Source organism: Magallana gigas, chromosome 6 (genome assembly GCF_963853765.1).
Source record: "Magallana gigas chromosome 6, xbMagGiga1.1, whole genome shotgun sequence".
In the NCBI taxonomy this organism is placed as follows: domain Eukaryota; kingdom Metazoa; phylum Mollusca; class Bivalvia; order Ostreida; family Ostreidae; genus Magallana; species Magallana gigas.
The window spans coordinates 2,795,180-2,808,038 of record NC_088858.1 but is presented as its reverse complement, the minus strand read 5'-3'; the positions used below and the strand labels follow the sequence as shown (position 1 = coordinate 2,808,038).

Genomic DNA, 12,859 nt, shown 5'->3' with positions numbered 1-12,859 from the left:
GGCTGGCTGGCTTGTAAAATTGCTCCTTTATGTTTCTGATATGCTATAAGATCAGTTTACGCACTTCTGATAACTTTATTTATATGAGGGAGGGAGGGAGAAAAGAGATAAAAATACAAACAGCAAAAGGATTTTTATCGTGTTTCGGTTATGCAGATAGTGAACATTGCATAAAAAAATATTGTTTTCCCTTGGACTGAAATGTCACATTTTCATTGGTTTAAACATAGCACGTGATTGCCTCATATATCTCTATATTTGTTCTGTGAGAAATAATATTAGGCAATATGGCCGTCATTGGTCGACGCTTCGCTTACTCATTTTGACATTTCATAGTATTTTATACATAAACTGCATGCTGTAAGTTCTTAAAGTATTTGGAGTTGTTGCCCTTTGAAATTCTTTAAAATTAGAGTAGTTGCCCTTAGAATATTGACGTCACATTGTTTTGTCTGGAGCAGAACAAAATGGCAGCGACGAAATTTGCTCAAATCTCTGCAGAGGAAAGGGAGAAAACATTTGAAATTAAATAGCAACAAAACATTGTAAGTAAACATGGGTAAAGCAAAGATTTTGAAAGAGTATTTGAAAGGTGAGATGAAAATTTTGAAGAGTTTAAATGAGTTAAATTGGACGAGATGTAAGGCATCTTGTACATGGCTTTGCGTAGATCATCGCTATTTGTGAATAAATATGTCGCTTGATAGTCCTCGAGAAAACAAAACACTTATTAGGTTAGTTACTGACTCACTACGGAAATATATTGGGTTGATCAATCTCATAGAAGGCTCGGCTTCGCCTCGCCATCTATGAGATTGATCAACCCAATATATTTCCGTAGTGAGTCAGTAACTAACCTAATAAGTAATAATATAAACCGCTGACACAGAACTTTAAAAGTGTAACCCATACTGATATCATACTTAATTATATAAATTCAATTGTGTTGTTGGGAATTGGACACTTTTTATTAACCATGCCCAATCAATTGCATTTCCTAATCCCAACAGGTATAGTGGATAATATTCCATTCCCTGCAAGGTTATTAAAATGCGCATTTCTAGTGGCATGTCACATTCAAGGATCATTCATATTGCACTTTGTTAAAGATCAAACACAAAGCAATCTTGGCTGGCTTGAGACTAAAAAATGTTTACAACCATTTGATTTGATAGTTTTATTGTTTAAGCTTGTTCACACAAGAGATGATTTCTTGTTGCTTTGTCTCCATCTTGTTGACTAACTCATTGAGTTCTTCTGGCAGAGATTCGGTCATGGGATCCAAATGAGCCATCTGTAGAATAACAAATCGGATATCAATATCAAGGAAAGAATATCAACTTAATCTAAATCAAGGCAATGAAATATCTGTATTTCTAACAATCCTTTGCATAACCATAGAACAATTACAATACACTGTATCAACAAAATTATCATACTTTGTTGATATCAGTATCCTTTTAAAACATAATTAAACAGATTATAACACAACTCTCTAGACAACTCTCTCAAAATGTACAGATATTACTAAATATTTTAAACTGAAACTCACACAGATATCAATATGACCCTTATACAGATATCAACAATCCTTTCATGAACATCAAAACCACACAATGTACAATACTTGCTCAGATTGGCTGTAAACTGGCCAATATCAACGAGACCTATACACTGATATCAACAACCATTTATTAAACATACAACACTTACACAGATCTACATTGTATACTTGAAGCTCATATTGATAAATCACTAACAACATGACCTTATATCTCAACATGATCAATACACAGATATCATTACATGTATATTCCTGAACAGATATAAACATAATGTTTACATGGATATGAACTGCACAGATATCAAAATAAAGTGTCTATAGATATTGAAATAACAATAATTTGTGTCTTGAAAATATTGTTGTCAATCTAATTTAAATTAAGTTGTATCAAAATAGTTTAACAATATCACCTTCATTTCAGTACACTCAGTACTTTGATTTTACCTTGATTTTGGCTTGTGTGCTTTTGAGCATCATTTTAGCAGACTGCAGTAGAGAGAGTGATTCTTGTGTGGATAAACTTTTATCACAGAAACTCAAGTACACTGGATAGAGAAACAGACAATGTAAATTAATTATTTACAACATGTTCATTTAAGATTGATCAAATTCAATTATTTCCAGTAAAAGAATTTAAAGCTAGAAACATAAAATAATTTTAAAAACGAAAAAAAAATAAATCATTAAGAATTTCTTTTAATGTCTCTATTGATCTGTATTAGGTATGAGAACTTACAATCAGCGAGCTCCAAGGATTGCTCCCCTACATTTTTACATTTGTCCACTGACTTCTCCCAGTGTAATTCTTGGGTCAAACATCTCTGTGACTTCTGTAGATACTGTAAAACCTGGAGAACAAAATTCTCTTATGAATTCATACTCCATATATACTTTTTCCAATAAAACTAAATATACATTTATTTTCAACATACATCAAATGAGATTTTCACACGCCCACCTTTTGTTGTGTTTCTGCTGTCTGTCCCGGTACACTGTTAATTAACTCAGCATACAGCCTCCAGATCTCACTCTCACCCACAACCTGACAAAATATTCAACCATCAATCATCAATGTTCTACTGTTACACTGTCAATCACTCATTCCCACGGTGAGTGTCCTACCTTTGAGGTGATCCTTCCAAACAGTTCCTTCAGAGCTTGCTTGTGGTGACTAAAAGGATTTCCCTGGGAGTCCCTGTAGTCCCCTGTACAGCCCTTCACTAAAACTCTCAAAACCTGAAATTTAGGAAGACTCGTATATGCATTTTTATATGACCTATGAATTGTTTCATAGCCAAAAACAATTATAAGCTAGGGTAGATTACATGTGTATTAATTGATGAATACTTTAGAAATGATCAATCAAAGTATAGCTAACTTCCTTTTTCCTGTAGTACCTCAATATCCGCCCACTTTTCCCTGAGGTCAATCAGTCGGTGGTAGGCTTTAATGGCCTCCTGGAACTCACCACAATCCGTGGCCACCTGTAACAAAATGAACATATAACCAGTGTTGAATAAAATCACCATGTGTTTATTTGATTTGACAATGACCTTCACATAGATAATTTTCAACACCTTAATTTTTTTTCTTCTTCAATTCTTGAATTATCTTAATAGTTTTAAAGCTTTGATAATTTTCTCAAGCTTCTTTATTACTTTTTTCATTTTGACCAAAAGTTAAAAATAATTTGGCTTGGCTTTCACTACATTGAAATAGTGTTAGGGTCATAAGCTTTCCATAAAGGGTAAATTAGATAAATGGCGAGGTGAAAGGTAGTACTAACCACCAAAAGGTTCTCCCATACTCTCCAGTTTTCATAATTACATTTTATGGATTCTTTTAATGTCAGGAAGGCTTTTTTCCTGGTAAATGAAACAATTTTTTAGACAAATGACAAATATTCTAGACAATTTGGGTAAAAGCATGCTAATTAAATTAACCTACTTGTCCTTTAGTTGTATGTAGGCTGATGCCATGTTATTCCAGGCCTCAAAGTTCTGTAAAAGCAAGGAAAGCCTCATCTTATCTTTAACTTTCTATGAACCGTTTTGGATAACAATGCACCAATTTTAACTAAAGACTTACATCAGTGTCAATATTGACACATCGTTTGAAGGCTTTTACAGCCTCCTGGAACTTCTTGGCCGCCATACAGGCACAACCAAATGTAAACCAGACAGGAACCTGAAAAACACAGAAAGTATAGCTCAATTTACTGCTTAGAAATGTACTGGTATAGAAATTAAAAAATCTGTAGGTTAATATGTGAGCTCTACTTACTTGGAGCGAGTTAATACTGAGGGATTTCTGGAAACACTCAATGCATTTCTCATACTGTCAAAACAATAAGAGAACTTTAATATATCTTTAACTTCAAACTACATGTACATATATATCTGAAAACAGAAGATTCGCCTTGTACAGAAGAAAAGGGGAGCTCTAAATTCTTGGTATACTTAATTTTTTTGTGTATATCAAAGATTCAAATTGATATTCTCATGTTTTTTTATTTTCATAAATGAAATTCTATTGCAGAAATAAACAGATCAAATTATTTTGTCAAATGGACAAATGTTATCACTAAGTTTCTGTTTAGAAAATTAGAGACTAAATGTTGTCCAACATGTCATGACCAGCTTCACGAGCCGACATAAGTGAACACCGTTGACCGGTTGTGACTAGTTGTGACTGGTCATACCTCCTCTTGCCCCATGTAGAGGTAGCCCAGACACCGCTGGGACCGGGCGTGTCTGTGTCCTGACATCTCCCACGCCTTCAGGTAATGACTGACGTCTCTTGTCACGTCGCCAAGGAAACACCACAGGTTAGGGGTCTCCTGTATTGCTAGTTGGTCTCGAATTATGGATTCGGCCTGAAAATAATGATAAAAATGATATCATATACTTAAAAGCTCTTTTTATTTTTTGGCATACATATCAAATGCACCTAAACTTAAATCACTTTTTTGCAAGGTTTTGCATAGATCAGTTTACAATATTGTATTATCAAAACCTGATAGAGGTTTAACATGGCATGTTTTAAGTTGAATAAACCTATGGTACCTTTCCCATTTTCCCTAGCCTTTTGTAGCACGTGATTACATCCTCCCAGAGTTGTAGTCTTTCAAATACTTCTACAGCGCTGCCGATCGCCCCGATACTTAATAGGAGCTCTGCCAGCTGCCTCTGTCAAACATTGAACAGCAATAATAACATATCTACACAGAATACCAGGCTCAAACTTATACAGGTCATCCATTAAAATAAAACATTCTAAACTATGGTGCTCTAGCCTAATGTTTGATTGGCTAACAGGAACTCTCAATAAATTAATTGAATTTGATGATGTAGACAAAACCTGAAATAAAAGCCCTTATACACTTGTATCATTATTATATCATGTCTATTACATGTACTAACAAGGTCTCACTGTGTTCACTGATACCTTTAGTAAACATAGATTTGTATTCCAAGGTTTAGAGGACTTACCTCCAATTTCCAGAGGGGAGGAATCTTCACAGAATAAAACAAGTAGAGTCGCTCTGTTGCCGGGGGATCACTGGACTTCCTCTGATTCACGATCTCCTTCAACGTAAAAATGGCAAAATCATGAATAAAACACACCACACTGATCTGATAACTACCGACATTTTGATGCATACCACTACTTGACGAGTTACCATGAAGCAGAACTGACCTCTATTTGCATCATGGATCTCTCCACTCGCCGTCTGCTTCCTTTCTCGAGACTTGACCTTCGATACAGAGAGGCCAAGGTCACACTCCAGCATTTAGCTTGGGACAGGATGCACTACAATGAAAAGAAATACAGGTGAGAGTGGTCACCTATACCTGTAATAGTGTTAGTATAAAGCAGGGTCAGCTGACTTCTGCTAGTCAGTGACTAGTCCCCGGGAATCACCTCTATGTGTGCTGCTGCCTCCTCCTCTGTCAGCTTCTCCTGACTGGCATGCGTCCGCAAATGATCCTCCCTTAAAAATTAAAATTTTGCAACTAATCACATTTCATGCAATTTAAAAGTATAGAATACTACATACTAATTACACACACAAATGTTGAGACTGAGTATGACCTTGACTTACATGGTTGCTAAGACAACGGCTTGTTCCACAGGTGACATGTCAACTGCAAACTCTGTGTCCGGTTCAGTCAAACTAATTTTATCCAACACTGTGTCATCATCCAAATTCAAAATCTAAAAGTGCAAGCCATATTTTGGCAAGAAGTTCTAAAGCTTACAATGTAATGATTCTGTGCATGTCAGAGCCTTGGTATTAACATTAGAGTCCTCTCACCTTAGGAATCCTTGTTTTGATGTAGTTCTCCTCTTTTGGGCCTCCCTCCCTTGTGACTTTAAGGAGAAGCTGAGCTTTGTCGTCTGTCTGAAATCTTGTTCTTTTTCCCATAGCACCTTACAATGAATTTAATGAACATTTAATGATAGATGGACTTAAAATTTTGCAAAAAAGCTGTCAAAGTATAATTTGAAAGAAAGCAAAGACAAAATAGATCTGAAATGCACTCTATTTTCGATAAATTTTTATGTAAATTTCTTTCCCTAGGCTTACCAGTTAAACTGATCTGTAGTCCTGTACATTTCTTGGCCGCCATTAAGTGTTCATGAGCCAACTTGTAATCATAGAATGTGTGACAGATGTAACCAACCTCCATGTGATACTGGACCACTAGCTCCCTGACATATGTATAAACAGGAAATAGTGTTTAGCCATTGAGAGCTTTATTTTCTAGTTTTTGCATTCACTCATCCTAACATTAGGAATATCTTTCACTCATTTCATGTGTATTGAGCCCATCATTCACTCTTTGAGTTCACAAAGGATTCACTGTGGTTACCATGCGTTCAGCTATTGCTTACTTTTATTCTTGACTTTGTAACAGTGTTTGTAACATCTTGCATTTACCATTTACTTTTTGTTCTTTGTTTGGTCTCTACATTTGCTCACCACTAACAATCCATTCAGCAAGCTGTGTTCACTGTGCATTATTACTGTTACTTTGATATTCACTCCAAATGCTCTACATTCATCCAGCATATACTCATCGTTCATTAAGCATTTGATACTGCTTTTTCCCATTTCATGAGAATAAACCTGTTCTTTCCCATTTATGAACCTTGATTAGTTACTATTCACAACTTTTGATATTTACCTGTTAGCATCATCTGTCATCAATGGCTCTTTCTTGGAGACTGATAAAAGAAAAATAGTTGTGGAAATTATATCAAACTCACAAGATATCCTGACTTATGAGAAATCGTTTGTAACAATCACTGGTACATGAATGATACTCTTCCTGTGGCATGCTCAGCAGAGGGGCTGCTACCTAGTGCTTACCAAAACTGGTGTTACAGATAAAGGGAACTTTTGTGGTCACTCACAAGCACTCACTTTACTGAAAATACCTCTGGACTTAGAGAATGGAAATCTCATTCAAAGATTCTTTTGGTTAAACTTATTTTCAACACAACTAGTACACTGTATTTCACCTGAACTAACAGTTCTGTAATCTTTTTAAAATATCTATCTTGAGTAGCTGGTATGTACGTTGCGGATACTGTAGATTCCTAATCAAGGGAAATAAATATCAGCGTAAAATCGCGAGAAGCAACCCTCACAGATTTTAGTCTCACTTTTATTTTTCAGACAGTTTTGAACTATAGGAAATAATAAAAAAAATTATAAGTGCTTGCAATTTTATATTTTCGCGATTTGATACAAAACAGCAGAGCCAGAATATGTAAAATAAGAAATTTACAGGATTTTACCTGAACCCACCTGTATCAATCAGAGTGTGCACCTGTTCTCTGAGGGAGGCACACTTGTCCTCCAGAATCTGTTGATACACATACACACTCCTCAGCATCCACCACTCCACTGTCTGTAGGATCACAACAACAACAATAATGAAATTAACAAATATCAATGTATTACATTACCTATCAAGGGCCATAATCTTACAATCATATACCAAGATCACACCAACAGAAAATGAATTAAACAAAGGCAACACCACTTTTCAACACTACCCAAGTACCAAGGGGGATAATCATGTACAAGATTCTTGGAGATTCGTGAAGCAGTAGCTGACAACACCACAAGAAAGGGGCTAGCTGTGTTTTATCCTTGAAGACAGTTAGCTACAAACAAGATCTTTATTCTCTTTAACTGTTTATACCTGTAAGTTCTGGCAGTGAGATTTACAGCTCTCCAGAACACACTGAGCTGTAAACAAGAACTCTATTCCCTGACACAGACTGTACACTTCCTCTCCATCACACATCAGCTCTTGAGCAATCTCTCTACGACACTGGGTCACCTAAGAAAAAATGAAATAAGAAATGATATTTTCAAAACTTATCAATTACAACACCATTTTCCCTTTTTTGACCAGTGTTTAGCTTTGATGTCTAGAAGATATGTGTATCAGAGAGAACACCTGTTATCAAATTAAAAAATAAAGGGGTTCAGGAATCCAAAGAGATCTGGATATCATAGCCTCCCTTTATACATGTACAACCTCTTATAAGAGCTAAATAATATTGTTAATCTCTTTAATAAACATCACTTATCTCTTGTAAGTACTTAGATAAATCAATTTAGTATATTGTAATCAATATGATAATTATGTAACAAAGACACTTTTTGCCTCTGCTGGGGTTTGAACCCGGGTCCTCTGGCATGCCAGTCCAGCACTCTACAGATTGAGCTAAAAGGTTAAGCATTAACCCACTAGCAAGAGCTAGTAGGAATGCCATATACCTGACTCTAACACAATTATGTAAGTGGGGTTTTTTTTTATGTGAGTGAAGTTAAACTTGAGACTTACATCTTTGGAACCTGACAGAAGTTTGACGATTTCATCAGATACTCCAGTTGACGGTCCAAGCCAGTTTTGACAAACAAAGGTCTGAAGACATGCAATGGCCACACACAGAATTTCCAACTCACTGAAACAAACCACACAAAAGTCATTGATCTATCAAATTTAAATTAAAAACAAATTACAACAACAACAAAGTCTCACATTCACATTTTATTACAGAATAACATTTTCAAATGCTTGGGAAAAAAGGAATTTATATGAGAATCTTTCCCAACCAATCCTGTAAGTTACCATTCTACTGTAAGTTACCATTCTACTGTTTGTTTGTCTGTCTGGGTGATGACCTTTTTCACATTTTCTGCTACAGCAGCTTTTGCTTGAGAAAGTGGTTGTTGGTGACTGTTGTCTAGTAAAGCTCTCACAATGGCTAGGTGAAATATCCTATCATAATCCCCACACAGGATGTAGTTAACTATCTCATTATTATCTAAAACAAAACAAAGATAAATTGTCAAAGATTATAAAAAATCCAAATCAAATATCGAGAGAGAGAGAGAGAGAGAGAGAGAGAGAGAGAGAGAGAGAGAGATTTTTATTTTATGACTAAAAATCACACAATAATATCAGCTAGAGTAAGGCAAAGATAAAGTACTTAATGCTGGTGCAGTTGTCAGGGTTGCTTGTCAAGCACAAAGCAATGAATACTGCCCAAGTTTCCGTTATACAGTGTTATATTTATCATGTTTATACACCGAGTACCTTACCTTGATCATTCGATTGATCTGTCGATTTCTTCGGTGTAACACTTAAAACTGACGTTTCAAGTTCTCTCAAATGTGTTATTTCGTCACCCATATTAAAACAAAGTCAAAATTGTCAATGTTTACAAATTTCACGTGTTAATCATATGGGACCCGCCATCTTTTTTTCTGGAAGGAAAAATGCATTAACTCGTACATTTTGTGATTCGTGTAAATTCTTTTTTAAATAAAAAAAATCCGCATTTGAATGTCACAACCTCTTTTCCCTTTTACAAGGATTTGAGTATTACATCCAAAAAGTAGAAATTTATCCAAAAAAAAAAGAAGGAAACATTACATGATCTCTTATTTCACTAGTTATTTTATAAAACTGAATTTAATCATTAGTGCAAAATGATCTTTATTTATATCTTTAATAGCAATTTAAAAAGTAAAAGTAACAAGTAATTAAAAGAACTCTTTAAGTTTTGGGGTTTTACATGAAAAAATTTGAAATAAAACCATTTACAATCGTTTCCTTCAAAATGCGCATAATGTCTGTCAAAGGATCGCCCGAGGCAAAATCCCGAGGCAATACATCATCATGAAATTTACAGGGGTCAAAGGCGATCAGTGTGCCGTCTTAACGCCCCCCGGAGAGACACGTGTAGTACAGGAAGGGACGGCCATTTATTTACAAACTTAACATAAGGTAAGCAATGCATATAATATCTTAATGAAATATAATTTACTTTTCAATCATTCCTTTCCGATTTCTTAACTTTATTTTGCCAAGAAAACACAAGGAGACATTCTTCTTGCATAATTATCATAAATATAAATCCACGACAAAAATAAAAAACATTGGGTTGTAACCGGTACATATGTTGGGTTTATAAGTTTAAGTTTAACATATTGTCATGGTAATTGATAAAATTCATAATTATAGTAATAAAGAATAATGTCTTTAATCATGTACTTCAATAAGTGCATGTGGTACTTTACTAAACATTTTTCATTTTTTAAGTTTTGAAAAATTACGTACTTTATGTCTTTATGTACACTTGTAACTTTTGTCATTAACCGTCGATTGATTAATTTGAGCACTTCCATATGTGAATATTACATAATCAACATGGTAATTTGATTTCTTATACCCCCAAAAATATAGAGAATTTCAATTCAATCTACAGCATACTGAAATGAAAATCACTTGTAATCTATCGCTTGTAAAACCTTTCACAAAATGCGCCTAAAGTATACAATATGGATTTCAATTATCATATTCAATTATTGCATTCAATTATTATATTCAATTATGTAACAAAATCTCAAATGTTAAAGAACATATGTGATGTATGCATAGTAATATACTTAGCACACACTTCAAAGTTCTTAGAATATACATGCATTTTATAAATAGAAGATAATTAATTATGATAATTTGACAAATTAATCAGCAATTTGGACTGATTTATTTCCTCCTTTGTAGCTAACATGCGTCGCCTGTTTCTACTTCTGGCATTGGTCGTCTGGTGTTGCTATGGTCACGGTAACCACGGACAAGGTGACCACCCGGGTCAAAACATTCCAGCTGACCAGTTCAATATTCACGACCCTAAGATCACACAGGACGAAGCGTAGGTTTACTTAACTTACCATGCAGTATTTGGTACATTGATTTTATAAACATACCGGTATTCATAGAATCAAACAATGTAATGTTACTGTTTTACAGCCACTTGAAGGAACATCTGAAGGACCAGATAGACACAAACAAACAAATGACACCAGAGGAGATGGAGTTCCACTACTTTAGGTACACCCCTTACATCTCACAATCATGCAGGGTTGAGCAGAAGATGAAATACGACATGAATTCCTAAGGCATTACTATAGTATTGGGGAAGAGGTTATCTACATTGTATATATAAAAAAGGTCCATGATTAACATTGGTCACGTAAGAAGCAATGCCCAGTTCTAACTCATTAACTATCTTGGTAGTTAACCTAATTTTTTGTATATTTATCGATGATAGAATTCAAAACATAAAGCCCGCATCCCATCGTGTTGTCATTTTCGATTTCCTATCGAGAAATGGGAACTGGGCGTCAGAATTATTTCTTCAAATGATTATGACCATGCACGAGAATAATATTCATTAAAAGTTGAAAAGAGGACACAGTGTTAAAAAATCAGTATGTAGGAACAGAAAAAATGATTCTTCTAGAAAAAATGGGGATGGGGGTGTGTGGGATACAGACCACAACCCGAAACTACGTGTGCCTGTGGGTTACACGAACGTGTATAACAATCGTTAATCGTTGTTTTGTAGGCAATGTTATTAATCTACCCTATTACGTTGTAACAAATCGTGGTCTCTAAATTCCCAGCAAAACTATTCGAACACACGTTATGATATTAATACGATCAGTTCTGTACGATAATAAACACCTTTTCCAGGTTACACGACACAAACAACGACACTAAACTGGATGGACTGGAAATCATGGCGGCTCTCAACCACATGGGACAGATGTTCAAACTCCAGCCCCAAGAGAGAGCGGGAAAAACACCAGAACAGATCGCCGCTCTGGAGGAGGAGAGACAGAAGGGGGCGCTCAAATACTTCACGGGTGAAGCCACTATTGCAACTCACTTTAATTTCAATAACATTTTTTACGCCCCAAAACTTGACTACTGTGCATCCTAATGTATACATTCCCATGATTTTTTTGTCATAACTATTTTTGTATTTTGCAGACATCATTGACAGAGTTCTTGTGACAGATGATATCAACAAAGATGGCTACATTTCTTACCCAGAATACATGAACGCCCGGAAACGTGACTTTGCGCAGTATCAGCAACAGGTGAATGCAATGCAACAGCAGCAGATGATGCAGATGCAGGCGGCGCAGTATCAACAGTTCCAACAGTTCCAGCAATTCCAGCAACAGCAAGCTAAATTAGGACAACAACAGCAACCAAATCAACAACAACATCAACAACAACATCAACAGATGAACGCGCAGCAATTCCAGCAACACCCACCCACTGGCGCCGCCAAAACCTCCTAATGATTGTCTGATAACATGTATATCATCTAGATGATCATGAAAAAACATAATCAACAAGTCCAGATCCTTATTTTGATTTCTTAAAACGGCATTTATCAGTTATATAGCAAAATTTAAAAAAAATACCGATGTTTTTAGTTAAACATAAAATCTTTTTGGATACCTGGTAAATATGAAACTCACATTTTGATGGAAAAAAGTTAAGTTGTGAATATTTGTACAGGGTAAACGCAAATATAATGATTGTTCGTATAGAAAACTTCGTAAGATGATTAGATGTTTTTACATTTGCGTGTGTTTTAAGGTTTTGTGTGCGTGTGCGTGTGTGTTTGAGTGTGTGTGAGAGATAGAGAAAGAGAGAGAGAAAGAGAGAGAGAGAGAGATGGACGGATGGTCGCAAAGCAGGTACACGACAGAGATGAAGTTTTAGCGATTGTCTTTATAAATGATGTGTCAAATTGTGAAGAATCTTGACAAACTTGTAATTCTAAACTTGTTTTTTTGGGTTAAAAATGATATTCATGTGTACATATCTAAATTCTCAATATATACCATAGTATTTATTATGATAGAAAATAAAAGTTCTTGTCATATTACTTTTTTGTTGG

At 35.2% G+C, this 12,859-nt stretch overlaps 2 protein-coding genes across 2 annotated transcripts; one reads left to right on the top strand and one right to left on the bottom strand.

The window, feature by feature from the left end:
• Nucleotides 1–1,162: 1,162 nt before the first annotated feature.
• Nucleotides 1,163–9,361, bottom strand: LOC105320197 (tetratricopeptide repeat protein 27). The gene is made up of 24 exons (XM_011418042.4): nt 9,195–9,361; nt 8,740–8,917; nt 8,434–8,554; nt 7,783–7,923; nt 7,383–7,485; nt 6,757–6,796; nt 6,156–6,280; nt 5,883–5,998; nt 5,670–5,782; nt 5,489–5,558; nt 5,264–5,377; nt 5,056–5,151; nt 4,630–4,752; nt 4,266–4,439; nt 3,848–3,901; nt 3,653–3,751; nt 3,512–3,564; nt 3,351–3,429; nt 2,962–3,048; nt 2,687–2,800; nt 2,523–2,606; nt 2,301–2,412; nt 2,009–2,109; nt 1,163–1,294 (listed from the first exon to the last, which is right to left on the bottom strand). The coding sequence occupies exons 1-24, from the start codon at nt 9,283–9,285 to the stop codon at nt 1,178–1,180; spliced, it is 2,505 nt and encodes an 834-aa protein (XP_011416344.3). The 5' UTR covers nt 9,286–9,361; the 3' UTR covers nt 1,163–1,177.
• Nucleotides 9,362–9,751: 390 nt separating this feature from the next.
• On the top strand, nt 9,752–12,831 carry LOC105320196 (multiple coagulation factor deficiency protein 2 homolog). The gene is made up of 5 exons (XM_034468819.2): nt 9,752–9,882; nt 10,663–10,810; nt 10,909–10,989; nt 11,635–11,807; nt 11,935–12,831. The coding sequence occupies exons 2-5, from the start codon at nt 10,668–10,670 to the stop codon at nt 12,249–12,251; spliced, it is 714 nt and encodes a 237-aa protein (XP_034324710.2). The 5' UTR covers nt 9,752–9,882; nt 10,663–10,667; the 3' UTR covers nt 12,252–12,831.
• Nucleotides 12,832–12,859: the final 28 nt, after the last annotated feature.